The sequence below is a fragment of the Theobroma cacao genome, chromosome 7 (assembly GCF_000208745.1).
Source record: "Theobroma cacao cultivar B97-61/B2 chromosome 7, Criollo_cocoa_genome_V2, whole genome shotgun sequence".
Classification (NCBI taxonomy): Eukaryota; Viridiplantae; Streptophyta; class Magnoliopsida; order Malvales; family Malvaceae; genus Theobroma; species Theobroma cacao.
The window spans coordinates 3,021,719-3,046,892 of record NC_030856.1 but is presented as its reverse complement, the minus strand read 5'-3'; the positions used below and the strand labels follow the sequence as shown (position 1 = coordinate 3,046,892).

The following is a 25,174-nucleotide window of genomic DNA, read 5'->3' as shown; positions in this document are numbered from 1 at the left end:
AACCGAGAATGCATTATTGCATTAGCCCCAGTCATATGCAACTGTGCCTAAACCATATCACCAAATTTGAATAAGCACAATTATACACTACAAAGTTCTATAACGTCTTCCTAATAGAATCTATAATGCGAATTCTGAAGATATTCAACTACTTCACCACAACAAGACAGACAACAATGAAGCACATAGATTCACTCACACAACAACAGAAATACAAGATCAAAATAGAGATCTAATTCTAACCTCCACTTCTTTAGATACCTTCTGTAAGTGCAAAAACTCGGCCAGCTAGAGGCGAAGGCAGCGCAGAAACTGCTTCCTCGATTTTCTGACAGAACAGAAAGGGCAAATTAACCACTTAACCACAACAAGAAATGCAAATTAAGGCAGCATTTTAAAAACAAGACTATGACTGTAACAACGAAACTCTGCAATCTTTTAGCAGATGATGGTCTATTCTACCAGAAAGCATCTTTTAATTTGATAAAAAGGGAAAAGCATCCTTGAATAAGGGAGGCCAAAGGGTGAACCAAACAAGATCTGGAAATTTTCTATAGGATAATTAGGAAATACACACACACACACACACTAAAATTTTGGCCAGAAGGTATTTGGCAATCCTTGATTATAGGTATGTAAATAGTACAATAAACAACTTGATTTTGATTGCTGAACTACACTTGGTCAAGAGAGTGAAACCTTCAAATAGTTATCCAAGGCTTGCAGATAAAATAAATCACATACACCAGAACTGTCAGGACATACCTCTAAAGCATACCGAGCTGAAAAGTGAATCAAAAGAATTGCTTTGTTTTCAAACTTGTCAGCATAATTAATTATCTAGAAGCCCATCCACATAATGAACAAACACAGTTAGGAATCCTGAACAAATAACATATTGTCATAAACATAATATACAAGAATGTTTCTGGAAAGGCATAAGTTTTACCTCAGAAAGATGAATGTGTCCGTAATCTCTTGCATGCTCAACTGATACAGAGTTATCTATGAATGTGCTCTGCAGGACAACACTGGTTCTTAGTTAGCTATGACTAATACGTACACCAGTTATCAACACCTGTTGACAACAAAAAACCTAACAATTAATTCTTTTAAAGCTAAACTCTGGTTGAGTACCACATTGTTTTAGAATTTCATTGACATTCAATGGCTCAAAAACACTATCACTAAAATGAGTTTCCTCACTTCTTCAATGAATTTATTCTCTAAGCCAACCATGGCAATGCCATTAATAAACCATGATGTTGAAAATTTTAGGTATTCAAGACACTTAACTCTGAATACATAACTTTCTCAAAGCACAAACGCATGCCACAGAGAGAGAGAGAGAGGGAAGAAGGGGGTTAATTAACTCTTGCAAGTACTACTGATTATGCTACCATCACGAATGCACAGCAGCACACTCAGCAAAGGGGATGAGAACAATTCAAGATTCCACAATTCACAAAGGCAGACTATAACCGTTTACTACATGCATGATTGTGAACTGCATATGATTGAAATAGGGACCGCAAATTGCATATTGAAATAAATTTGCAGTCTATGGTTCACATTTATCAAGAGTACAAATAAAGATTGCTTTTATGGAGTGGTTCCCATAAGAAGTTCCAAGTTTCAGCAGCCTGTGGTTACCAAGAGAACCACCTCATCTCTAAAATTCAGAAGATAAAGCAACCAAATGAATCTCCAGTAAAGAATCTCACATTTATCAAGAGTACAAATTAAGTAGCAAAAACAAAAGAATCTCAGTGAGGCACCTCAACAACAAGAATCCTAGCCCTCAACACATCAATATTAGTTTTGTCAACTATAAAGTCAGACGTTGTATCTCCAGTAAAAGCAACTTCTGGTGCTGTAGTAGTGTAAGTAATCTGCCAACACATGAATTCAACAAAGTTACATAGAAGCTTAATCAGAGAATTAAGTGCAACAAATATGAAAGGTAAAAGGAAGAAAAACTTTTTTGGCTACAATGATGAGAATTAACCTAAAAAGAAATTTTAACCCCAGGTAACTACCTCACAACAGGTTTAAGAAATCTTTGAAAAACCTCTTTGGTGATTTTATCCATTATTACTAGATATAAAATTCTAGCGATGCAAACACTCCCAAATTTTAGAAAGAAAACAAAACTCATACAAATAGCTTTTATTTTTGTTTTCTTTTCTTGAAAGCACATACAAATAGATATTATATTCATTAATCCTTCTGCAAACCAAGTTTGGGGATTTTGATTTTATCATACTTCTCATCTTCTCCCTCCTTTCTTGCCTTCCCCACTTGAATGAAAGATGTTTTTGCACTCCTCTGGATTCTATTAATTCAGGGAATAATTTGTGGAAGCAATGTTGAGCTCAAGACACAAGGCAGGCTTAAAAGATGTTAAAGCATAATACTAACTATGAGCAACAATATTCCTACACCCAGCGTCAGTTGTAATCTTCTTATTTAAAGATTTTTTTCATAAACAAAGAAAAAAATGGAAAGAAGTTTTCTGTTAAAGAAAACAAATGCAGAAAGGAACAGTGGTAAAGAAATAACTTAAGCAATAAAAGAAAGAAAAGGCCATCAAACATATGTGGAATTTAAGTAGTTTATAATTATAATTATCAAGACAGACCTCCACACCTGATGACTTCAAGTTCTTGATCTCATTTCCAGAAAGGCCAAAGTACTCCTGTTTAAGTTTTTGTTTTACAGAGTAAACCACATAACCCTGCAACACTCACACCATTACAAATGGTAAGTAAAAGCACTGCTAGAACAGAAGCCATAAAAGAAAGAATATTAAACCTAATTGGTTCACCTGGCTTGGTATGACATGGTAAGTCCTAAAAGCTCTTACTTTCAGGTCCCTTCTCAAGAAAAATTCTTCTCCTGCAATTATAAACGGTAAGCAATTGAAGAGAAATATATGCAAAAAGAAGTGATCAAGAAAGGTAAACTTTTAAAGAGTGGAATAAAAGTTGCACATTACCCACATCTAAGCCTATTAAATTATGCTTTAGCTCTGAATGATCCATCTTTCTATGCACCTCAAAGAGTTTCTCGACATCTTCTTTTATAGCAGTGGGTACAATAATTGTTGGGGGCTTCATGCCATATAAACCCCGTGTTGCTACATACATCGGCAGGCCACCCTAAAAAATGAAAAATTATTTATACAACTAGCATTCCAACAAGATAGACAGTAAGTAAACATTCTTCAAATGGAAAAACATCATAGGAATCAACATAAAGAAACTAGAACAAATGACACATTTTTCCTCTCTGATACAGCTGAATTTCTTTAAATACGAAACAATTTAAAGAACCTGCAAATAGAACATTTTGAAAAAACAAGAGAGACATAAGAGACTAATAAGAAGAAACCTCCCAATCCTAAATTCAAACAAAAACAAGCTTTATTTATTCAACATAGATAGTTTTAGCAAACGTATTCCGTGTTGCCAGTTATACACTGAAGCAGCACAATCTCACTATCCAACAGTTAAAAGAAAAAGGTAAACCAATTAATGAACTAGAAAGAAGAATTATACAACCAAAAGCAATAACACAAGAAACAGAAACAGAAGAGAAGGAAAGAGAGGGAGTGACTAACAATGTGATCCATATGGCCATGAGAGATAAGGAGAAAATCTTGAGAAAGGGCACGTTGTGGGCATTTACCGATATCAAATGCTAAGTTAAGAGAAGGGAAAATAATGCATGTTTCATGCCCTCCTATTGACAACCCTTCCACCTGGTACCCTTCTATTTGCATTCCCTTTTCCTTCTTCTTTTCATTGTTTTCTTCTTTTCCTGATTCTGGGTTCTTTGATTTTTGGGTTCTTCTATCCATTTGAATGACCAACAGCAAGAACCAGGACCGGCTTCAGTTCACTTCTGCTCTGTTTGAGGGTTGTGGAAGAAGGGAGGGAGTTGACGCTGTAGATTTAGCGTAAGCGTTCCTGAGTTGAGGGTTTAGCGGCGTCGTTTTGAGGCAGAAGAAGAAAAAGCAAAGGTGAGGCGATGAAGCCGGTCGGATCAGCCCAAACCCAACTCAGATCTCGCCTTTAGTCTGGTTGAAGTGTGCTGGCCCAATGCAGCCCAAAAATTTTTGAAACGAGAGTTGGCCCACGTATAAATAAATTTCAAACTCAATTATTTTATTTATTTATTATTATGTGTCTATTTTGATTAGTAAAATTATTTAATTAATTATTAATTATATAATGAAAATGAAGACTTAACTAATTAAATTGAATAATAAAAGGGAATTATTTTTTAAAATCATCTAAAATGAAAATTTAAAAAAATTATAAGTGATAATATTTAAAATTACTTTTAAGTGAATCAGAAAATACATACATTTATCATTTTAAATGTATACATACCAACCCCACAAACTTAACAATGTTTGGGTAGGCTTGAAGAGTTAACTATACTTTTTGGACATGGTTTACACATTTATTTTAAAATATAACCTAATTAATTACTAGTTCTAAAAGAGGTGACACATTTGGTAAAAGCCCTCTTTTCTTTCTCCTTGCAAGTTCAAGGTTAATGGTTCGAGTCATGACATGTCTTAGTGTTGTCTTGAATGCGTCTCACCCCATTGTGCCTCTAAGTTTAAGGTGTTGTTTGAAGTTTAGGGTTTAGGGTTTAGGGTTTAAACATGAAGAGTATAGTGCGGAGAGCTTTGTTAGGTGTTGTTTGAGGTTTAGGGTTTAGACATGAAGAGTAGTGTGAGGAGCTTTGTTAGGTGTCATGTGAGATTTAGGGTTTAGGCATGAAGAGTAGTGTAAGGAGCTCTCCACAATGTCATTTTGTTGTATCAACAACACTTTAAATAAAAATGAGAGGTTGGAAATCTTTTAAGTCAATTGATTTTCATAAACAAACTCCTTTTGATTTTTTTTCTTTAAAAAATAAATTCCATTATCATTTCCTTTCCATTTGATTCATTTACTACATTAGAGTAAGAAAGCAATTAATTATATAGTATAATTAATATTATTTGATGATTCCACATAAACACTCCAACAACTATGTCTTTATTAATGGAAGATGATTTTCCTATACATAGAGAAAGGCAACCCTACTAGCTAGCATCAATGCACAAATTCCATGTGGATGACATTACTAACATCCATGAAAGTTAAAAGAAAAGGTTGGTGACAACCCAACAATGTAGGGGAACCCATGCCTTTGGCTTTGCTTCCTCTCTAACCTTCGTTTTGTTAGGCACTAGCAATGAATGTGAAAGACCTAACAGTCAGAACTTAGTACTACTATGAAGCACATGTGTAAACAACTTAGGCTTGACTCAACAAACCCTAGCCATCCTATGGAAACATTAATTGTGAGCATAAGTGAATGTGAGTTGAGGTAAGGTTAAGATTATAAATAGTAACTGATTCAAAATTTTATATGAGATGATTAAAAAATAATTATGTTATATATCTTAAATTTTATATATATAATAAAAAAATTAAAAAATAAAAGGTGACGATTGTTATTGTCTACTACCACTTTGACTCTATCGGTGATCGTAAGGACATAATCATGCATCATTCCTCACCTATTTGATGGGAACTCATTTTGCTAAAAGATTTTATATAATTTGATCTCAATAAAATTGAAGAGAAACCCCACATGGCAATGAATTTGAATCTTTGGGTTTCTTGCCTACCAACTTGGAAGAAAAAATGACCTAGAAACTGGAAACCAGCTGTGTTGGCCCAAAAGAATTATTGTAAACCAACAAAATGGTTTGTACATATCTCTCTCACAAAGCCCTCCAAAGGTACCATAAATGAACCAAAGACTTCCATCCAAAACATGTCAATGAGTTTTGCATGTTATAATTTCTACACATAACCTCAAAATCAAAGTCATTTCACATTCATTCTTCACTTCCTTATCTTGTGCCTTACATTTAGGCCTATCACATATTGTCAAAAAAGTGATAGCAAATGTGAAATCAATCACATGGGTTAGCATAACTTTTAACACCCCAAATAAAATCAATAATCAAACACTATATTCCATATAAATAAAAAATAAACAAATTAAGTAATTTAAATAAATAAAAATTAAAAATATTGAATGTCACGATTGTATATCAATAAAAAATGACAACAAATGTTTTTTTATTTAATAATTATATTTTTTGAATTGACAACGTGAGTTCAAGATAATAATATATATTAAATTTTAACACTCAAAAGTAGAAAAAAAAATTATTTTATAAAATTTTTAAAGAAATAAAAATTATTATTTTCATTTATTTTTCATACTAATATATTATTTTATTATTTTTTAATTTTATATTTATATACTTTGATTGCTTAAGATAACTTAAGACAAACCGACAAATCCACCTCCTGACACAGCCCCAAGATCCAATGCGCCTTTCAGGAGCCCATCTTTGGCACGTGCCCACCCACGAATCGCACGTGCCGCCTCTCTTCTTCTCCTTTCTTTTCCCTGTCCTAAGATTCCGCTCCCCACCTGAAAAAACCCAAATAAAATAAAGAAAATCCCACCATTAATCTTAAAACCCCTCCGAAATTAGGGTTTTCCCCCCACATTTTTCGAATTTTCTTCCATTTTTTGCATGAAATTCTCAGTCTGAACGAGCTTTGTTGAAAGCTTCCGAACAACGTTTTGAAAGGTTTTTTTTTTTTTTAGTTTTTTGAATATCAAAATGGAGTCGATTTTAGCTCGAGCATTGGAGTACACTTTAAAGTACTGGCTTAAATCTTTCTCAAGAGATCAGTTCAAATTACAAGGCCGTACCGTTCAACTTTCTAATTTAGGTAATGATTTTTTTATTTTGGATCTCAAATTAAGCTTCCAATTTCAGTTACTTAACTCTTTTTTTTTTTTTTGGATTTGATAGATATCAATGGCGATGCGTTGCATGCAAGTATGGGATTGCCCCCTGCTTTGAATGTGACGACGGCAAAAGTTGGGAAATTGGAGATAATTGTGAGTTTCTATTGTTTATTATTGATTTTTTAATTTTTTTTTTGGATTTTGAATTGAGAAATCGATGATTATTATTTTTTGAATTTGTAGTGTTGATTTGGAATTTATAAGAGTTTGAGATGTGAAGTTAGGAAATTGATTAGATTTCAGCATATGTTAAGCTGAAAATGTCTTTTGGATTATATATGGAGACAATTTAGTGGGAAATTATGAGGTTTTTAATAATTTTATTCACGTTTGGCTACTATGAATTGGAGAATGAGTTTAATTTTTCCTACTTTCAGGTTAGGATGGATTTTGAGATAACCGGTAATAAGTTTTGGATTTGCTGTTTTGCATTTAATTTTGATTTGGTTCATAATCAGGCGCTAAGAAGATAATAAATTTAATGTTCATTTCCTTACATCTCTTAGACATTGCAAGAGCATGCTGATTCTTAATTTAGCTGATTTTTTCTTCCCACGAGCTATTTAGTTTCTAGATGGATGACGACAGCATCAACTACTACTACTTCTGCCGCTGCTGCTGCTACTACTTCTACTAAGCATTCTCACTGTGTGGTGTCAATTATATGAATTACATTGCACCACCGTGCTTTTTTTAAGACCATATGTAGTTCCTAGAAAGATACAATGAAAAAGCAACTTAATTAATTTCAGTTTTGTTTTTTAATATGTTTTCTTTATTCTTTTAAATGGAAAATTCGGCTTCACTTGTTCAATTCAAACTATATGTGAAAAAATAATTTGCAAACTGGAACAATAGGAATAAAAGGTTGAAATTGTCATCCATTTTGTATTTGCCTCTGAGCATTTGAACTGGTTTTGATTCTGTTTTCTTGAACTGATCATTTTCTCTAAATTGATCATTTTTCTCTTGTAGCTCCCCTATGTCAGTAATGTACAAATCGAGCCAATTATTGTGCAAATTGATAGGCTTGATTTGGTTCTGGAGGAAAATCCGGATGCTGATTCTTCTAGGAGCTCAAGCAGGTAATGTAGATTCACCCTTGCTCAATGTTATGTTTTACAATTAGAATCATATTTGTAAATTTGTCGTTTGGAATTGTGTACTGTTCTTTAAAGCAACTTGTATCTGCTTTTGTGCTTACAGCACTCAATCATCCACCAGCTCAGGGAAGGGTAGTGGTTATGGGTTTGCTGACAAGGTTAGATACTATCTTTGGTAAGGTTGTAGATAAGTATTTTGCCTTAGAATATTAAATCATTTATGGATTTAAACACTACAAGGTTAGCACTTTTGTAGTGCCTGTACTTTGTCTCCAGGTTACTGTTGCCTAATACAATGTTGGACTTCAATTAGATCTTGAGCTAACATTAAATAAGAGAAAACAAATTCCAGCACATAAATATACAAAATTCTTTAATTGGTTGAATTACTGGTTTATGCACGTCATTAGCAACATTGACAAAGGTTTAGGTACGGAATATTTACTTCATGTATTGACCTTTTATTATTTTCAGATTGCAGATGGAATGACTCTACAGGTTCAGACAGTCAATCTTCTACTTGAAACTCGTGGTGGCGCTCGTGGCAAAGGGGGGGCTGCTTGGTATGTTGTTTTATTTTCAGCTTGGTCATAAACTTTCTGGTTGCTTGCATGGCCAGTAGATATATATATACAATCTAACGGTTTCGTACTTGTTTTGCTTGGTTGCTTTGATAATTAGACTCTTCTTCTCAGAGATAGACTCGTCTCCTTTTGTGCCTGACCCTTGTAGTGACGGTTATAATATAATTTAATTTAACTTACAAAGAACTTGTAGAAATATTTCCAAAAAGGACATTGTAGTATAATTGGAGTGCCCCTTTTTCTTCTAAGTTTATTCATATCTTATGTTTATACATTTCTTTTAACTGTATATAATCTTTTTACAAGCAAATGATTCCCTAGGAATTGTTGAAAAATGTATTGTTATATACTAGAAAATTCTAATCAAAGATGCATATGGCTATGTGTTGTCTCTAGAGTTTTTGGAATTGCTTTGTCTGACATTTGGTCATTTCTAAACATCAGATCCTCACAAGACTTCAATGCATTATATCAAAATAAGTAAGAAACACCATCATTGGTAGAGGAGGGAAACTTATGAAGATTTTACATCTTTGCATGAGATCATTGTTTATTCTATATTTATCTTGGGGGAACCCGATAATGCTGTACACTTTCTTGTTTAATGGTTTTGTAGACCTCAATGAAGGCTTTCAATATTTGCATTCATTCTATACGAATTACTAAAATATATTCTGTCATTCTGCCCTTGTTTGTGCACTAAAAGGGATAATTTGTTCAAGTGACAAATTTCTTTGGTTGTCAATGGAACTTGTATGGAACTCTTACCTTGTTACTTTTTTTACTCATGTTTATCATTTTTCAGGGCATCACCTATGGCATCTATCACCATGCGCAACATTTTACTATATACCACTAATGAAAATTGGCAGGTACTTTAATTGTGTTTTATTGTGTCATAATCTTGTTAACTGTTTTCTTTTGTAAAAGTGCACATTTGAACAATTTTTTTTGGCAGGTTGTAAATCTTAAGGAAGCACGGGATTTCTCCTCAAACAAAAAGTTCATATATGTTTTTAAGGTAATGTTTTACATAAACATTCCTTCCTCAAACTAAACAGACTTGTGATTCCCTCTCTTCCTACTATGCATGTGCACATACTGGCATGCACATTCCTTCTGTGCACTGCTTTATGATTGTCCTTTTGGTCTACCTGTGTCCTTGGTTTCTGTCATAATGAGTATATATGTTGCATGTGTCGGCTTAGTGTCTAATGATGCTAACTTCTTTTCGTTTCAGAAACTTGAATGGGAATCTCTATCTATTGATCTCCTACCTCATCCTGATATGTTCAGTGATGCTAATTTAGCACGTTCTCAAGAGGGAGCAACTCATAGAGATGATGATGGCGCAAAGCGTGTTTTCTTTGGTGGAGAACGTTTTCTCGAAGGCATATCTGGAGAGGCTTATGTAATGCAAATTATTCATTTTCAATTAATTTTTGATGAACTTTTTGTCATTTTAGACTGTTATGTGGTGGTAGAGATTTTTTTTTTTTTTTCAGGATGTCTTGTACTCTGACATTCTAACTCCAATATTTTCCTTTAGATCACAGTGCAGAGGACAGAATTAAACAGTCCACTAGGCCTTGAGGTTCAGTTACATGTTACAGAGGCTGTTTGTCCTGCGTTAAGTGAACCAGGTAATAAAGTTGCCTGCTTTCTACCTGCTTGTTTCACCATATGAATTAAATATATAATGCCAACACAGCATGTAATTGTGGTTTAACCACATGAGCAGGGCTCCGAGCTCTTCTCCGCTTCTTGACTGGATTTTATGTATGTCTAAATAGAGGAGATGTGGATCTAAAAGCTCAGCAGGTTTTAAATTTTGTCTCCCATCATTCGTTTGATATTTCTAGCATCTTCTTTTAACTTGTTATGGACAAATTTTACTGAGTTCTCTCTCTCAAATCTGACAGGGATCCGTTGAAGCGGCAGGACGCTCTCTAGTTTCTGTTGTTGTGGACCACATATTTCTTTGCATCAAGGACCCTGGTTCGTTTCTGTTTTAGTTGTTTCCTTTTACACACATAGACAGAGTTATATTTTAATAAGCAGTTCTTGTGTGTTTATTTTAGAGTAGTGTATACATTCTCTTAGACCTCCATTGTGTTTGGAAGTTTGAAGGTAAAACAGAGTAGAGTAAATGGTGGAAAGGTGAGGAGTGTAGACTGAGTGAATTAGTATCTATGTTGTTGGGAGTGGGGAGGAGAGTAAAATAAGAAGTGTAAGCCTTGTTACCATTGCATTTTTCCATTAATAGATCACAGACAGGGTAGATCAAACTGTTTACTCTCTTTTGCTCTTCCCTCTTCTACTCCTCCATTCAAGCACACTGCTCATCATTTCATTAGAACATATTCCAACGGTTGAATTTACTTGCAGAGTTCCAGCTCGAACTTTTGATGCAGTCACTCCTCTTTTCTCGGGTATTTTTCTATGATACTTAATATATAACTTAATATCAATTCATTTTCCTGATCAAATTCTGGTTTTGTGGATCTATCTTATTTTATGTTTCTGCTGGAAAATTCTAGTATGATGATAACAATGCTAATTAGATTTTAGGACATAGAAGAAATAAGCGACTACATAATTGTATTTTATAAAGTCCAACATAAAAGACAACCATGCTCAATCTTTATGTGAAAAGTTGAAATTAAAATTATACAATATTGTCTTGTCTTATGATAATGTTTTCATGGTGATTGATGGCTTCTCAGTTAATTTGATTTAAAAACAATCCAAGATCCTAAATATTGTCTAATGAACTTTTATATTAGTAACTTCTAATTGTTTCTTAGTTTCCAGCTATGATCATTATGTATCCTTTACTTTGCATAGTCTGCTTTCTAAAGTTGCTCCATAATAATATTTCTTTCATGCACTTGCAAGACTGTTGGTACAGTCATGCTATGCTGGGATGTACCAAATCTCATGTTAGGATGTTCTGTTCCCGCAGGCCAGTGTCTCTGATGGAGAAAATGCTCATAATTTGTCCAAGGTTATGATTGGTGGGCTGTTTTTAAGGTAAATATTGTTATATTTTACTTTTCCAAAGCTTTGGTTGTGGTGATTTCAGACTGGCTATGTCAAGGTCAATCATTGCTTTTGTCATGTTTGAAGGTTTAAGCATCTGTGAATGTGGCTTTCCTTGTCTTTTTGGGTACAATCACCTGATAATTTGATTAATTTAATTTTGTGGAACAATTCTCAATGTTTTGGCTATATACATACTATCAAATCAAGAGTTCAACCTTTCTTCTGCAGAAATATTGATTTTCATTTCCCTACGCCAAATTTTCCATGAGCTTAGTCCAAATTTTTGAATGTATGGAAATATTCTCTCATATATGATACATGAATGTACATGTGAATCACTCGGAGTTGTCTTGCTTTTCTCACCTAGTTATCTTCATTTTGGCTGTATTACTGTTTAAGTGGAATTTAACGTGTCGGTGGTGTGATGCAGGGATACCTTTTCACGTCCGCCCTGTACTTTAGTGCAACCATCTATGGAGGCTGTCTCTGATTCTTGTCTTCACATTCCTGACTTTGGTATCAGCTAATTATTATTTTGTACTTTGTAGAAAAATAAATTTCCTTAGGTGGATGTACACATAATCAGGTTATAATATAGGTTACTGGAATATATTTTACTATTCTCTTTCTTGGTTTATCAGGTAAGAATTTTTGCCCTCCAATATATCCTCTGGGTGAGCAGCAATGGCAGTTAACTCTGGGTGTTCCTTTAATATGCCTCCACTCTCTTCAAGTCAAACCCTCTCCATTCCCTCCGTCTTTCGCTTCACAAACTGTAATTGGGTGCCAGCCTCTTATGGTATAATTTTATAATTTTGAAACACAATTCCTTTTCAACCAATTGTATCAACTTTCCCTTCTCATGCTCATTTTATCGTTCATTGTTCAGATTCATCTTCAGGAAGAATCTTGTTTGAGGATATCTTCCTTCTTAGCAGATGGAATAGTTGTCAATCCTGGTGCTATTTTACCAGATTCTTCAGTGAATTCCCTTGTATTCACTATCAAGGAATTAGATATTAGTGTTCCTCTGGACACAAGCAAATTGGATAATCCTGGTGGTGGAGAGAACCATATCATACAAAAGTCGTTTGCTGGAGCTAGGCTTCACATTGAAAAGTTGTTTTTCTATGAGTCACCATCACTAAAACTCAAGCTACTGAACCTGGAGAAGGATCCTGCTTGTTTCTCTCTCTGGGAGGGTCAACCTATTGATGCTAGCCAGAAGAAGTGGACTGCTGGAGCTTCACAACTTAGTTTGTCTTTGGAAACTGCTTCTAGCTTGCTTGGACTTCAAAGTTCTCTTGGCTGTTCGTCAGGCTTGTGGAGGTGTGTTGAGCTGAAAGATGCTTCTATTGAGGTAGCTATGGCATCTGCTGATGGAAACCCATTAACAGTTGTGCCTCCTCCAGGTGGTATTGTCAGAATAGGGGTTGCTTGTCAACAATTTATGTCCAATACATCAGTTGAGCAGTTGTTTTTTGTCTTGGATCTCTATGCATATATTGGTAGAGTTAGTGAAAAGATTGCAGTGGTGGGAAAGAACAAAAGACCAAAGAGAAATAGGGATGAGTCTTTGGGTGGAAGGTTGATGGAGAAAGTTCCTAGTGATACTGCTGTAAGTTTAACAGTAAATGTCCTTCAGCTTAGTTTTCTTGAATCATCCTCCTTTGATATCCAGGGCATGCCTTTGGTTCAGTTCATCGGGAATGCTCTGTTCCTTAAAGTTACTCACAGAACTCTTGGTGGTGCTATTGCTGTTTCATCGACTTTGTGTTGGGAGAGTGTTCAGGTGGACTGTTTAGACACAGAGGGAAACCTTGTACACAAGAACGAAACACTGTTAGATTCAGTTGAAAATGGTTCTCTGGTAACTGGGAACGGATTTTCTCCATTAAGAGCTGTTTTTTGGATACATAACAAACAGAAGCACCAATCAAATGGAAAAGCTTCACTGATTCCATTTTTGGACATAAGCATTGTGCATGTCATTCCTTTTGATGAGCGGGACAAAGAGTGTCATAGTTTAAGTGTGTCAGCGTGTATATCAGGTGTGCGCTTAGGTGGAGGAATGAATTATACTGAAGCTCTGTTGCATCGATTTGGAATTATCGGGCCTGATGGTGGTCCCAGTGTGGAGCTTTCTAAGGGCTTAGAGAATGTATCATCTGGGCCACTGTCAAAACTTTTAAAACCTTCAGCTTTCATTGACAATGATCTTGAGAATGGTATGGGACATAATCTATTTTTTTGAGATAGTTGGTTTCTCTTTATAAGAAGCAGTAAAGCTTTCCTTTGGCATTTACTCATGTAATTTAACTGTAATTGTCTTAAATTTTGTATAGGTGGAACCTTGGGAGGGGTGAAAGATGATATTTTTTTGCATCTGGGAATGCCAGATGATGTAGATGTATCCATTGAGTTACAAGACTGGTTATTTGCTCTGGAAGGTGTGCAAGAGATGGCTGAAAGGTGGTGGTTTGACAAAGAAGTCTTGGGCAGAGAGCAGAGGTGTTGGCACACAACTTTCCAGAGTTTGCAAGTAAAAGCGAAAAGTAGTCCAAAGGATGTACCTAATGGAAAAGGGATTTCACATGTAATGCAGAGATACCCTGTGGAGTTGGTCACAGTAAGAATCACTTTACTTCTCTTGCGAGGCCCTTCTAATGGTATTTTATTAGCTTAGAAGTTATTAGAACCAATAGTATTATATGTGAGCAACACTGAACTGTTGATATTTCTCTGCTTTTTGTTTTGAGTGTTAAAAAGCATGTATACTGGTCTAGGTGGTGTCTAGGATGGGGTTTTCCTATGGTTGGGAGGTTATTGGAGGGTCCAGCCCTTGAACTTGTCATGTGATGGCAGGGTGGTGAAAGATTGGACCTTTTGGGTTTTATCTTTAATTTATTTCTATATCTGCTTAATTGTGGCGGCGGGGGGTATAGCACTATCATTTTCAGCAAAGGCATGGTGGGAATTAGAAATTTTGGTTTATTTAGTTCCTATTTATGTACAAGTACCTTGGTCCATGTAGCAGTGAGCTCATTTCCGTGTGAATGTTATGTTTCTGCCTTCATTCTAATAACTTTCTAAAATGTGAAAATGCTTGTAGGTCAGTGTGGAAGGCTTGCAGACCTTGAAGCCTCAGGCTCAGAGGGGCATTCTTCAAGATGTATCACCTACAAATGGCTTCAAAGAAAGTTTTGAGGCAATGGGAGGGATAAATCTTGAAGTTCGTATGGTGATGTCAGAAGATAATGTTGAGAACGAAATGGTCAACTGGGTGGTGGAAAACTTGAAATTTTCTGTCAAACAACCGGTAATGAGATCTAATTTTTGAAGAAGTTGATTACAGTCAAAATAATCTTGGTCAATCGCTCATAATTAAGGTTTCTTTCACTCTGTAGATTGAGGCCATTGTAACCAAGGATGAACTTCAGCACCTTGCTTTCCTGTGCAAATCTGAAGTTGATTCAATGGGTCGTTTAGCTGCTGGAGTCTTGCGGCTGCTCAAGCTGGAAAAATCGCTTGGCAAGGAAGCCATAGATAAACTTAGCAACCTTGGTAAGTTTGATTTAGCAAAGTGATTTCATTCAGTTAAAAGTTGCATACTACAAACCTTTTGTATGAGTTGGGAAGATAGAACACTTAAAGACTAAGCAGATTGGGTTTGTTGCCGAGGTCCTGGTGATGGAAACTTTTGCTGCCGATCACAAGTGCTGTTCAGGATCTTAATGTACTTGAGCTGCACAAGTATTACATGAACAAAGTGGCGAACATTGAGTGGAATAGAACTGACGACCTACCTTTTACCTTAAAGAAAAATAAAATAGGTTCTAATAATATGTATTCTAGCTTAAATAGGTTCCAAAACCAGTTCAACACTAAGTAATAACTGTAATTCAGGTTTTCTTTTTTTTGAAATTTCATAGTGCATTAATCATAATAGGGAACCATCGTTCACCTTTTTACAAGGATTTGGCAAGGCTATGCCCCTTTCAAAAGTTAATAGGGTATACCAGTACAAAATCTCCCACAATGCCCTTTGGCCATCTCAGAAGTTCCATAACATGCAAATCCTGTACATCCTCAACAAATGCACCTCAACCCCTAATTTCAACCATGAAATCAAGATAGTTAAGAAAGTAAACCTCCCAACAATTGCACTACAGCTATTCCACAAGCACAACAACCACCTTGTATCTCATTTCCTGTGCACTAAAGACAGAATGCAAATGATCCAGACTTCCTAATCCATATGGGAAAAAGCTCTGTAGCTTGGGTCTTCTGCATTTGCAGCACTAACTCTAGTAACATTGTCCCATACATTGATAAGGTCCTCCTCTCTACCAATACCTGATTTCGCAAGGGTATCCTCTTGTTGGTTTGCCTCCCGAAGAGTGTGTTTGACTTCCCATTCTTTAACTCGTTTCTTTAGCATTTCAATATGAAGTACCCATTTTTGACTTCCTAATTCAGGTTTTCTTGGAAGGTATTCTTTACTTTCTTTGACCTTATTATTATCTGCATCAAATATAATGATTTACATCATTGCTGTCAAGCAAAAATGCATTAGCATATTGACAGGTGAATCAAGAACTTTTAGGTTCTAAAATTCAGAGTATAATATCATTTGAAGTTGGTTAACATTGTGTATGATTAAGAGCAATATGGGTGAATAGCTGAACCATTTCAAACTTCATTTAATCTAAAATCAATATCCTTTCGTTTTCTTTGGCTGCCTGGCTCTCCACTCTTGCTGCTTACTATTTTCCTCGGTGTGTGGTTCATAATGTATAAGTTGATTACTTGTAGGAACTGAGGGTTTTGACAAGATTTTCTCATCAGATAAGCTTGGCCGAGGCAGCAGTGCTGGAAGTATTGGGCTATCTCCTTCATCAAAAGAGATTAATGAAGACCAGCGCTCAACTGTGGCTTTGCTCGAGGAGGCAGTTTTGGATTCACAGACCAAGTGTGCTGCTCTTCTTGCTGAAATGTCTAATTCAGAATCTTCTGAGAAGAAGCTTACAAATATAGAAGAACTGAGACAGAAACTGGATAGTATGCAGAGTTTACTGGTGCAATTGCGGGGACAAATGTGATTAGCTATTTTCTTCTCATTCTTTGTTGTAAAATTTTGGGACAGAAAGCATCCCCAGTTATATAGTTTACTCAATTCTTTTCTGTATATAGTACAAATATATAAACACATGTCTGAGTGTATGTGCCGAGTTGGCATAAAAGAAAGCCCTTTTTTGGTGTAATCTCTCAAACTTTTTATCTTAATACATGTCTGAGTGTATGTGCCGAGTTGGCATAAAAGAAAGCCCTTTTTTGGTGTAATCTCTCAAACTTTGTATCTTAATACATGTCTGAGTGTATGTGCCGAGTTGGCATAAAAGAAAGCCCTTTTTTGGTGTAATCTCTCAAACTTTGTATCTTACAAAAATGACATTTTCCCGAGTTTTAGTTGTTATCAATAACTCTTGTGATATTGGTAATGGATGACCCATCAGATTATATCTGGATTTGTAATTTTTTCTTACAATCTATGAATTTTTTTTTTTTTGTATTTGAAGAAAAAGAGATTCGAATCTTATTCTTTTTTAGAATAAAGTCATGTATCAATCAATGCATGGATCAACTCCCAGGTTACATGAAGATAAGCTATAAGGCACTGTTAGATGTTTATGAAGAAATGGAACAACTGTTGGAGCAAGGGACACAATACCGTATCGAATATGCCAAAAAGGAGGTACGATCATTGACAATTACCTCATTGATTTCATATACACATGAGAAATATTATTAATAGTTGTTGGATTTTCATGCTCCAGGCGATACGACTTGCTCAAGCTTACCTTCTTGAGGCCAAATGGACGCATGAAAATTACAAACCAACATTCGAGGAGTACAAGTCTAATGTATTGCTTAGCTCTGGCTATGGTATGCCTGCTATCACAGCGTTCGTAGGCATGGGAGATGTTGCAACCCAAGAGACCTTTCATTGGGCAGTTAATGACCCTAAGATTATCAGAGCTTCCACAATAATTTGCAGGTTCATGGATAACATTGCTGAACGCAAGGTATACTACTATGATCAAAGAAATTGATTTCTAATGTGTTAAAAGTGTCTTCATACACCCGTGAGAGGTTAATTCAAAACAATTAGTTCTTCGTCTTAACAATAAGAGGTATAGAGTTCGACTATCAGCAAGTTTTTATTAACACTTTCCTGAATTCAAGCCTTCGACAGGATGAGCAGCTTATCTACCCACGCTAAGAGTTTCTTAAAACGTAAGAAATTTTTTCTATGGATGGCAGTTTAACCAAAGGAGAGAAGACCAATGCTCAGTGACAGAGTGTTACATGGAACAATATGGCGTATCAGCGCAAGATGCATACGATGAGTTCAACAAGCATATCGAGAGTTCCTGGAAGGATGTAAACAAAGAGTTCCTGAAACCAACAGAAATGCCAACACCAGTTCCTCAATCGTTGTCTCAACCTTGCACGGTTGATGGATGTCCTTTATAGAGAAGGAGATGGTTACACATATGTTGGCAAAGCTGCAAAAAGTGGCATCACTTCCTTGCTGATTGATCCAGTCCCTCTTTGAATTAGCTCTTGGATCTGCTTCTTCTATACAAAGTAATGGGTTGAGATTTGAGACTTGCATAACTCACCCTGATGCACCCTTGCACATGCTTGTGTCAGTTATTTTTATAGTTTACTTTTTGTTTAGTTTGTGATAGTGACTTGCAGCCTATGCATGTACAGGCATGAAGTGTGCCTTCTGCAGTGTGTAAGAGTATAGCAAAAGAGTTAATGATGCTGTGTAGTGTGTATTGAAGTGTTTTACTGCTTATGGAGTGCTGATGACAATTCAGTGTCTTCTTTTTCAGCTCTTCCTCTCTCTGTTCTTTCTGTTAGCTTACTGCCTTTGCACCTCACTGCAAACCAGTGTTCATTCTAGCTGTATAACAAAAAACTGTTGTGCTGATTGTTATCTCAGTTGTTGGTTTGTTCTCAGGTGGTTGTATGTATGTGGCAAATCTTTACAATGTGTTGATTGTTATCTTAGTTTTTTTTTTTTTTCTCTTTCTTGCACCTGCTTTTAATTGGTTTATACATTCTTGCATACTCACATGATGTTTGAAGGATAGGAAGTGAGGTCAATAATGGAGAAGTAGGAAAATTGATTCTATCAGGCTATGTTCAATTCATATTTGCATTGTTGCGGAAATAACTTCAATTTTTTAATCAAACAATTCATTGAACTAATTACATAAGTAATCTATCGATATAATAATCAATTTAGCTGAAAAATTCATTTGTTTTGAAAGCGAGTGATGTAACTTTCAAATCTTTTTTATAATTTCTTATTGATATTAATCTCAAATACACAATTTTTTGAAAATTGAGATACATCTTATTCTAATTAATTTGAAAGATTGAACAATTTATTCACTCCGAACTTTACGTAGTGTCTGTTTACACATGTAAGTATATGAATTTCATCCGAATCAAAAATGTCAATGAATTAATTAATTTTCCCACCTAGAAATCAAATCATCCAATTTGATCAAAATCAATGCATCCAAAAGATAACTAAACACCAACCTAAATATTAATTCGTTTTACTGTTTATGTCACATATGGTACAAACTTGTAACATCGACTTTAACAAAGTTGTCTTAATTTGATTAAACATAGATTGTCATTTATCATATTTGATTTTGTTTGATTCTAGTCCCACATTTAATGAACACTACAACATATTTCACATTTAATAAAATCAACACATTTTGTTTGGCAATCTATTTCGAAATAGATTGTTTGATTAAAACCATGGGTGATGTTACTTTCATGCATACTCTTTTGGAAGGCAACTGATAAAGCATGCATCCCCAAGTATAAGGTTTACTCAATTATTTTTCATATATAGTACAAATATATAAATACACGTCTGAGTACAGTCTAATGCCAGAAAGGGACAAGAGGCTCACACCTGCGTACCATATCCTGTTTAATCTTATCTTTATTTCTATGTTTTCTGGAGCTATTTTCTGCCATGTGGTACCATCTGAGGTTGATCTTGCCTGGCCTATTCTCTGCTATGGTGGTAGTAATCAGCTATGCCAGTCTTCTCCCTACTTCACTGCATGTTGGGGATTTATACAATTGGATATTTATTGTGACCCCATTCTTCAGGCTATTCTCTACTGATCTATTTTTTATTACCCTGAATGGAGAATGGAAAATCTATTGTAAGGTTTTTTCTTTTCTTTGGGGTGACTTGGATTGTTTTCCTTGTCCTTCACTGATCCTGCTTCTCTGATGAGTGGTTTTATAGTTGGTCCTATGCATGCACATGTATGAATTGCAATCAACCAACCAACCATTGAACATTAATAATGCAGGAGCCTTTGAGAGGTGAAGTTTGACAATCAAGAGAAATGTGCCACAGACAATAAAATGCAAAGTAAAACCCAATTTTTCAAGATAAAATTGAAGCTGAAAAGCCGAGATCCCTTTGCACGAAAACTCCATTAGACAATAAACCATCTCGGACAGTTAAAAGTAGAATCAACCACCTATTCATTGATGCAAGCAGCTTAATCTTACATGCAGTATCAGCAGATTGGTTACTTTAATCTTAGTTCTCTTGCTTAATTTCTTTGCTAGAAGGACTAAAGGGTTTAAGAGATCCCTATTATCTTCATTTTGTTCTCTATTTTGCACCTGCTTTTTAATTGGTTTCTACCTTTTTTCATATTCACGTGATGTTTGAAGGATGGCAACTGCGGTCAATAATGGAGAAGTAGGAAAAGTCATTCTATCATACATGTTCAATTCATATTTGCCTTCTTGGGAAAATGACTTCAATTTTTTAATCAAACAATTCATTGAACTTATTATGTAACTGCTCTATTGATATGATAATTGATTCAGTTGAAAAATTTATCTATTTTGAAAGTTAGTGTTGTGACTTTCGAAATTTTTTTAAGATAGCAACTGCGGTCAATAACGGAGAAGTAAAAAAAGTGATTCTATCATACATGTTCAATTCATATTTGCCTTCTTGGGAAAATGACTTCAATTTTTTAATCAAACAATTCATTGAACTAATTATGTAACTAATCTATCGATATGATAATTGATTCAGTTGAAAGATTTATCAATTTTTAAAGTGAGTGTTGTGACTTTCGAATTTTTTTTAGGATAAAATATCTCCACTTTTTAAATTTTAATTGAAATTTCAAGCGTATTCAGTAATTTTTGAAATAGACACTTCGTCTTAAAAGTGTAAACACCGTTAATAGGTAATATAAAAAGACTAAAATACCTTTTTTTTTGCGATAAAATACCCTCTCCTTCCTAAATTTTAATTGAAATTCCAAGCGAATTCATTAATTTTTAAAATAGACACTTCGTCCAAAAGTGTAAACGTCGTTAACATGCAATATAAAAAGACTAAAATGCTTTTTTTCTTTATGAATTTAAAAAATCATTATTATATAATATTTTTTGAAAAAAAAAATAGGCCAACTCCCCAAGGGAGGGAGGAAGCATAGACCAGTGTTCCCCTATATTTTTTAAAATTAATAAAAAATTAATAAAAATGATATAATAATAATTTTTAAAATTAATAAAAAGTAAAATTATCCTTTCAATATTACTATGTGATCAAACTAATGGAAACATTAATGATTGACTAATGGCTGAATCTATGTGTCTAGCGAAAAATATTTGTTTGAAACAGAGTGTTCATTTCAAAAACTAATGAACTCGCTAGTAATTTTGATTAAAACTTAAAGGGTGGGAGTATTTTACCTTTTTTTTTTTATAATTTCTTATAATATTAATTTCAAATACACTATTCTTTGAAAATTGAAATACATCTTATTTCAATTAATTTGAAAGATTAAACAATTTATCTGACTCTGAATTTTATTTAATCTCTGTTTACATTAAGTATGTATAAATTTCATCCAAATCAAAAGGTCAATGAATTAATTAATTTTTCCACCGAGAAATCAAATCATTCAATTTGATCAAAACCAATGCATCCAAAAATAGCCAAACATCAACCTAAATACTAATTTATCGTACTATTTATGTTGCATATGGTACAAAACTGTAACATCGACTTTAACAAGATTGTCTTAATTTGATTAAATGCTGATTATCATGTTTGATTTTAGTTGATTCTAGTCCCACGTTTATTTACAGAAATAGATTGTTTGATTAAAACCATGGGTGATGTTAATTTCATGCATACTTTTCTGGAAGGCAACTGACAAAGCATGTCTGACTGCATTCTAATGCCAGAAAGGGACAAGAGACTCACACCTGCATACCATATCCTAAACCACGTTGTTTGAAATTTTTTAAAATTTTTTAAAATATTTGTTTGAAATGATATTTCGATCCGAATTTACACATATGCATGAGGTGCTCTTGCCAAAGTTGGAGTGCACAAACAGCAGGATGATCTCTTGGGTTATTACTGGCTGGGATATGAATATTTTGACCATTGTGTTTGTGTTGGTCAGTTATTTCTGTCTGATGGCTGTGTTTGCATTGGGGCTTTGACTGGTCATGGTAATGGCTTTTGTTTTGTAAATGAGTTGGTACATTGTCTTCGGAAGCACAGGTGTGGTTGGGTTGATTACATCGGGAATTAATATTTGGCTGGCCGTTGTAATTGATTAAGATCTCATTTATGTCTACTTACTGCTTGCACAAGTTATTATGTTACCAGGTTAGATATCCGTGGGTATCCATATAATAATAATCCATTCACGTTGCTATCGAGAATTAATAATTGCTTGACCGTTGTAATTAATGAAGGTCTCATCTAAGCCTATATAAACACAACAACTATTGCAAAGATCTTCACTACTTGCACAAGTTAGTAAAAAAAGAAATGTCCTCGAAACTTTGTTCAAAATCTGCTTCTACTTCCTCTGATGATCATAATGCCAAGTCCAATGAGAATCGTCAGTCGGCCAATTTCCCTCCTACGATTTGGGGAGATCTTTTCCTCACATGTCCGGAAAAGGTATACTATACTTCCCCTCTCCCCCCCCCACACCATTTTTTTATTTAAAATTACATGGTTTTCAATTATTTGAACTCTTAAAAACTCTTTAGATTATGCTTTCACAAATTTTTGCTCTTTCAAAGAATATGGATGCTACAACTCAACTACAAGAAGAATTGAAGCAAGAAGTACGGAGAATGCTCACCACACCTATGGATAAACCATCCCAAAAGTTGCACTTAATCGATGCAGTCCAACGCTTAGGTGTGGCTTACCATTTTGAGAAAGAGATAGAAGATGCTTTAGAAACTATATATGGTGACTGCAATAGTGATGGCAATGATATCTACGTTACATCTCTTCGATTTCGATTGCTAAGAGAGCATGGCTTTGATGTCCAGTGTGGTAAGCCTTAATTTGTTTTAAAACTTTATAAATGTTGAATAAATAACAGTTGATGTGAATATTCCACCTGGTTAAGATAAGGTGATGTGCAATGTCAAGAGAGGGAATCGATTATCTTTTAACGATTAAGTAATCGAAAAAGTAATACTTTGGTGAGATTTCAAAAACATTTAATTGCCACATGCTGAATTAAGTATTGAATTTAATACTTTCCCTTGATTGAGCAGAAACATTTAACAAGTTCAAAGATGACAAAGGAAACTTCATGGTGTCCTTGAAAAGTGACGTGAAAGGCTTGCTAGAATTATACGAAGCTGCTCATATGCGTATGCATGGAGAACATATATTGGAAGAAGCACTTGCTTTCACCACCACTCATCTAGAGTTTGCAGAAACTAGCATAGATCAGTATCCCCTTTCAGCACTAGTCTCCCGTGCCCGAAAACGGCCCATCCACAAAGGATTGCCAAGGTTGGAAGCTAGGAGATTCATTTCCATATATCAAGAAGATGGTTCACATGACAAAACGTTACTGAAGTTTGCCAAGTTGGATTTCAACTTAGTACAAAATCTGCACAAGGAAGAGCTAAGCAAGATTTCTAGGTGCTTAACTCCGTAATCCTTATATATGAATTGCTTTATGAATAATAAAAAACTATGGTTGTGCTAATGGTTTTAATTCAGGTGGTGGAAAGATTTAGACTTCAAGAGAAAGCTACCTTTTGCAAGAGATAGATTAGTTGAAGGTTACTTTTGGATATTGGGAGTGTACTTTGAGCCTCAATACTCCTTGGCTAGACAGATATTGACAAAAGCAATAGTCATGGCATCAACTATTGATGATATATATGATGCTTATGGCACATTTGAAGAGCTTCAGCTCTTTACCAATGCAATTGAGAGGTCAGCAATATATAACTACATTGCAATTAACTTCTTCGATAACTTCAATATTAGAATTTGATTGAATTTTCAGGTGGGATATTAACTGTATGGACCGACTCCCAGCATACATGAAATTGCTCTACAAGGCACTCTTAGACGTTTATGGAGAAATGGAGGAAGTGATGGCAAAGCAAGGAAAAACATTTCGTGTCCAATACGCGAAAGAAGCAGTAAATTGACACTATCCCCATCTCATTTAAGATTTTCATGAAATAAATAAAGATTATTAGCTCCACAAAAGCTGATAATATACCCTCTTTGGCTTTGGTCATTTCCTAGATGAAACAATTATCTCAAGCTTATTTTGTGGAGGCTAAATGGTACCATGAAAACTACGTGCCAACGGTGGAGGAGTACATGACCAACGGATTAGTATCTTCTGGCTACATCATGGTTGCAATCACATCTTTTGTTGGAATGGGAGACATTGTGACCAAAGAGATCTTTGATTGGGCATCTAACAATCCTAAGATTGTTAGAGCTTCTTCAATGATTGCCCGCCTCATGGACGACATTGTTTCACACAAGGTAAAAAATTATATGCTGAAATATAGCATATAATTCAATCATAAATGAGACTAACATCATACATTTTATCAATCACACCTACATATTTATTTAGAAATTAATTTTACTATTGCAGTTTGAGCAAGAGAGAGGGCATGTTGCATCGGCCATTGAATGCTACATGAAGCAACATGGGGTTTCAGAAGAAAATGCATGCAATGAGTTGACCAAGCAAATCGAGAATGCTTGGAAGGATATAAATCAGGAATTGGTAAGGCCACCAGCTGGGGTTCCAATGCCGGCCCTCACACGGATTCTCAATCTTGCAAGGGTGATGGATTTCCTTTACAAGGAAGGAGATGGATACACCCACGTTGGAGAAGCAGCAAAGGGTGGAATCACTTCATTGCTGATTGATCCCATTCCAACTTGAAGAAGAATTTGGTACCGAATAAATAAGAAGTGGAGTTGTTCACATTTCATAATGTGGCTTGTTGGACATTTTCAAATAAAATGAATGAGACATAATCTCATGTTGGAAAATAAAAGAAACAAAAAGCCAAAAAGTCATGTATGTTGGAAAATTCAACCAATTTGTCTGTTCTTAATGACAATGCTATTTTCTGATTTTC

At 34.9% G+C, this 25,174-nt stretch overlaps 4 protein-coding genes across 5 annotated transcripts; 3 read left to right on the top strand and 1 right to left on the bottom strand.

Moving 5' to 3' along the window:
- Positions 1–3,978, bottom strand: LOC18593682 (nuclear ribonuclease Z). Its single transcript, XM_007021012.2, has 8 exons — positions 3,623–3,978; positions 2,999–3,161; positions 2,828–2,898; positions 2,642–2,737; positions 1,779–1,892; positions 950–1,018; positions 766–840; positions 1–328 (listed from the first exon to the last, which is right to left on the bottom strand). Exons 1-8 carry the CDS (start codon positions 3,860–3,862, stop codon positions 254–256), a joined length of 903 nt encoding a protein of 300 aa, XP_007021074.1. The 5' UTR covers positions 3,863–3,978; the 3' UTR covers positions 1–253.
- LOC18593681 lies at positions 6,392–17,111 on the top strand. Of its 2 annotated transcripts, none has more exons than XM_007021008.2 (20): positions 6,392–6,824; positions 6,908–6,996; positions 7,879–7,988; positions 8,110–8,164; positions 8,481–8,569; positions 9,396–9,462; positions 9,549–9,611; positions 9,831–10,001; positions 10,140–10,233; positions 10,332–10,411; positions 10,513–10,588; positions 10,979–11,022; positions 11,556–11,623; positions 12,066–12,151; positions 12,277–12,434; positions 12,525–13,863; positions 13,981–14,264; positions 14,748–14,954; positions 15,043–15,199; positions 16,484–17,111. In XM_007021008.2, the coding sequence occupies exons 1-20, from the start codon at positions 6,713–6,715 to the stop codon at positions 16,735–16,737; spliced, it is 3,603 nt and encodes a 1,200-aa protein (XP_007021070.2). In that variant the 5' UTR covers positions 6,392–6,712; the 3' UTR covers positions 16,738–17,111. The 2 variants fall into 2 exon arrangements, with proteins under 2 accessions (XP_007021070.2, XP_007021069.2); XM_007021007.2 differs by having other exon boundaries at positions 6,393–6,824; positions 16,451–17,111.
- LOC18593680 ((+)-delta-cadinene synthase isozyme A) lies at positions 17,271–18,629 on the top strand. The gene is made up of 3 exons (XM_018124206.1): positions 17,271–17,390; positions 17,473–17,721; positions 17,960–18,629. The coding sequence occupies exons 1-3, from the start codon at positions 17,271–17,273 to the stop codon at positions 18,170–18,172; spliced, it is 582 nt and encodes a 193-aa protein (XP_017979695.1). The 3' UTR covers positions 18,173–18,629.
- Positions 22,569–24,975, top strand: LOC18593679 ((+)-delta-cadinene synthase isozyme A). The gene is made up of 7 exons (XM_018124205.1): positions 22,569–22,703; positions 22,829–23,090; positions 23,318–23,693; positions 23,775–23,993; positions 24,067–24,205; positions 24,315–24,563; positions 24,679–24,975. Exons 1-7 carry the CDS (start codon positions 22,569–22,571, stop codon positions 24,973–24,975), a joined length of 1,677 nt encoding a protein of 558 aa, XP_017979694.1.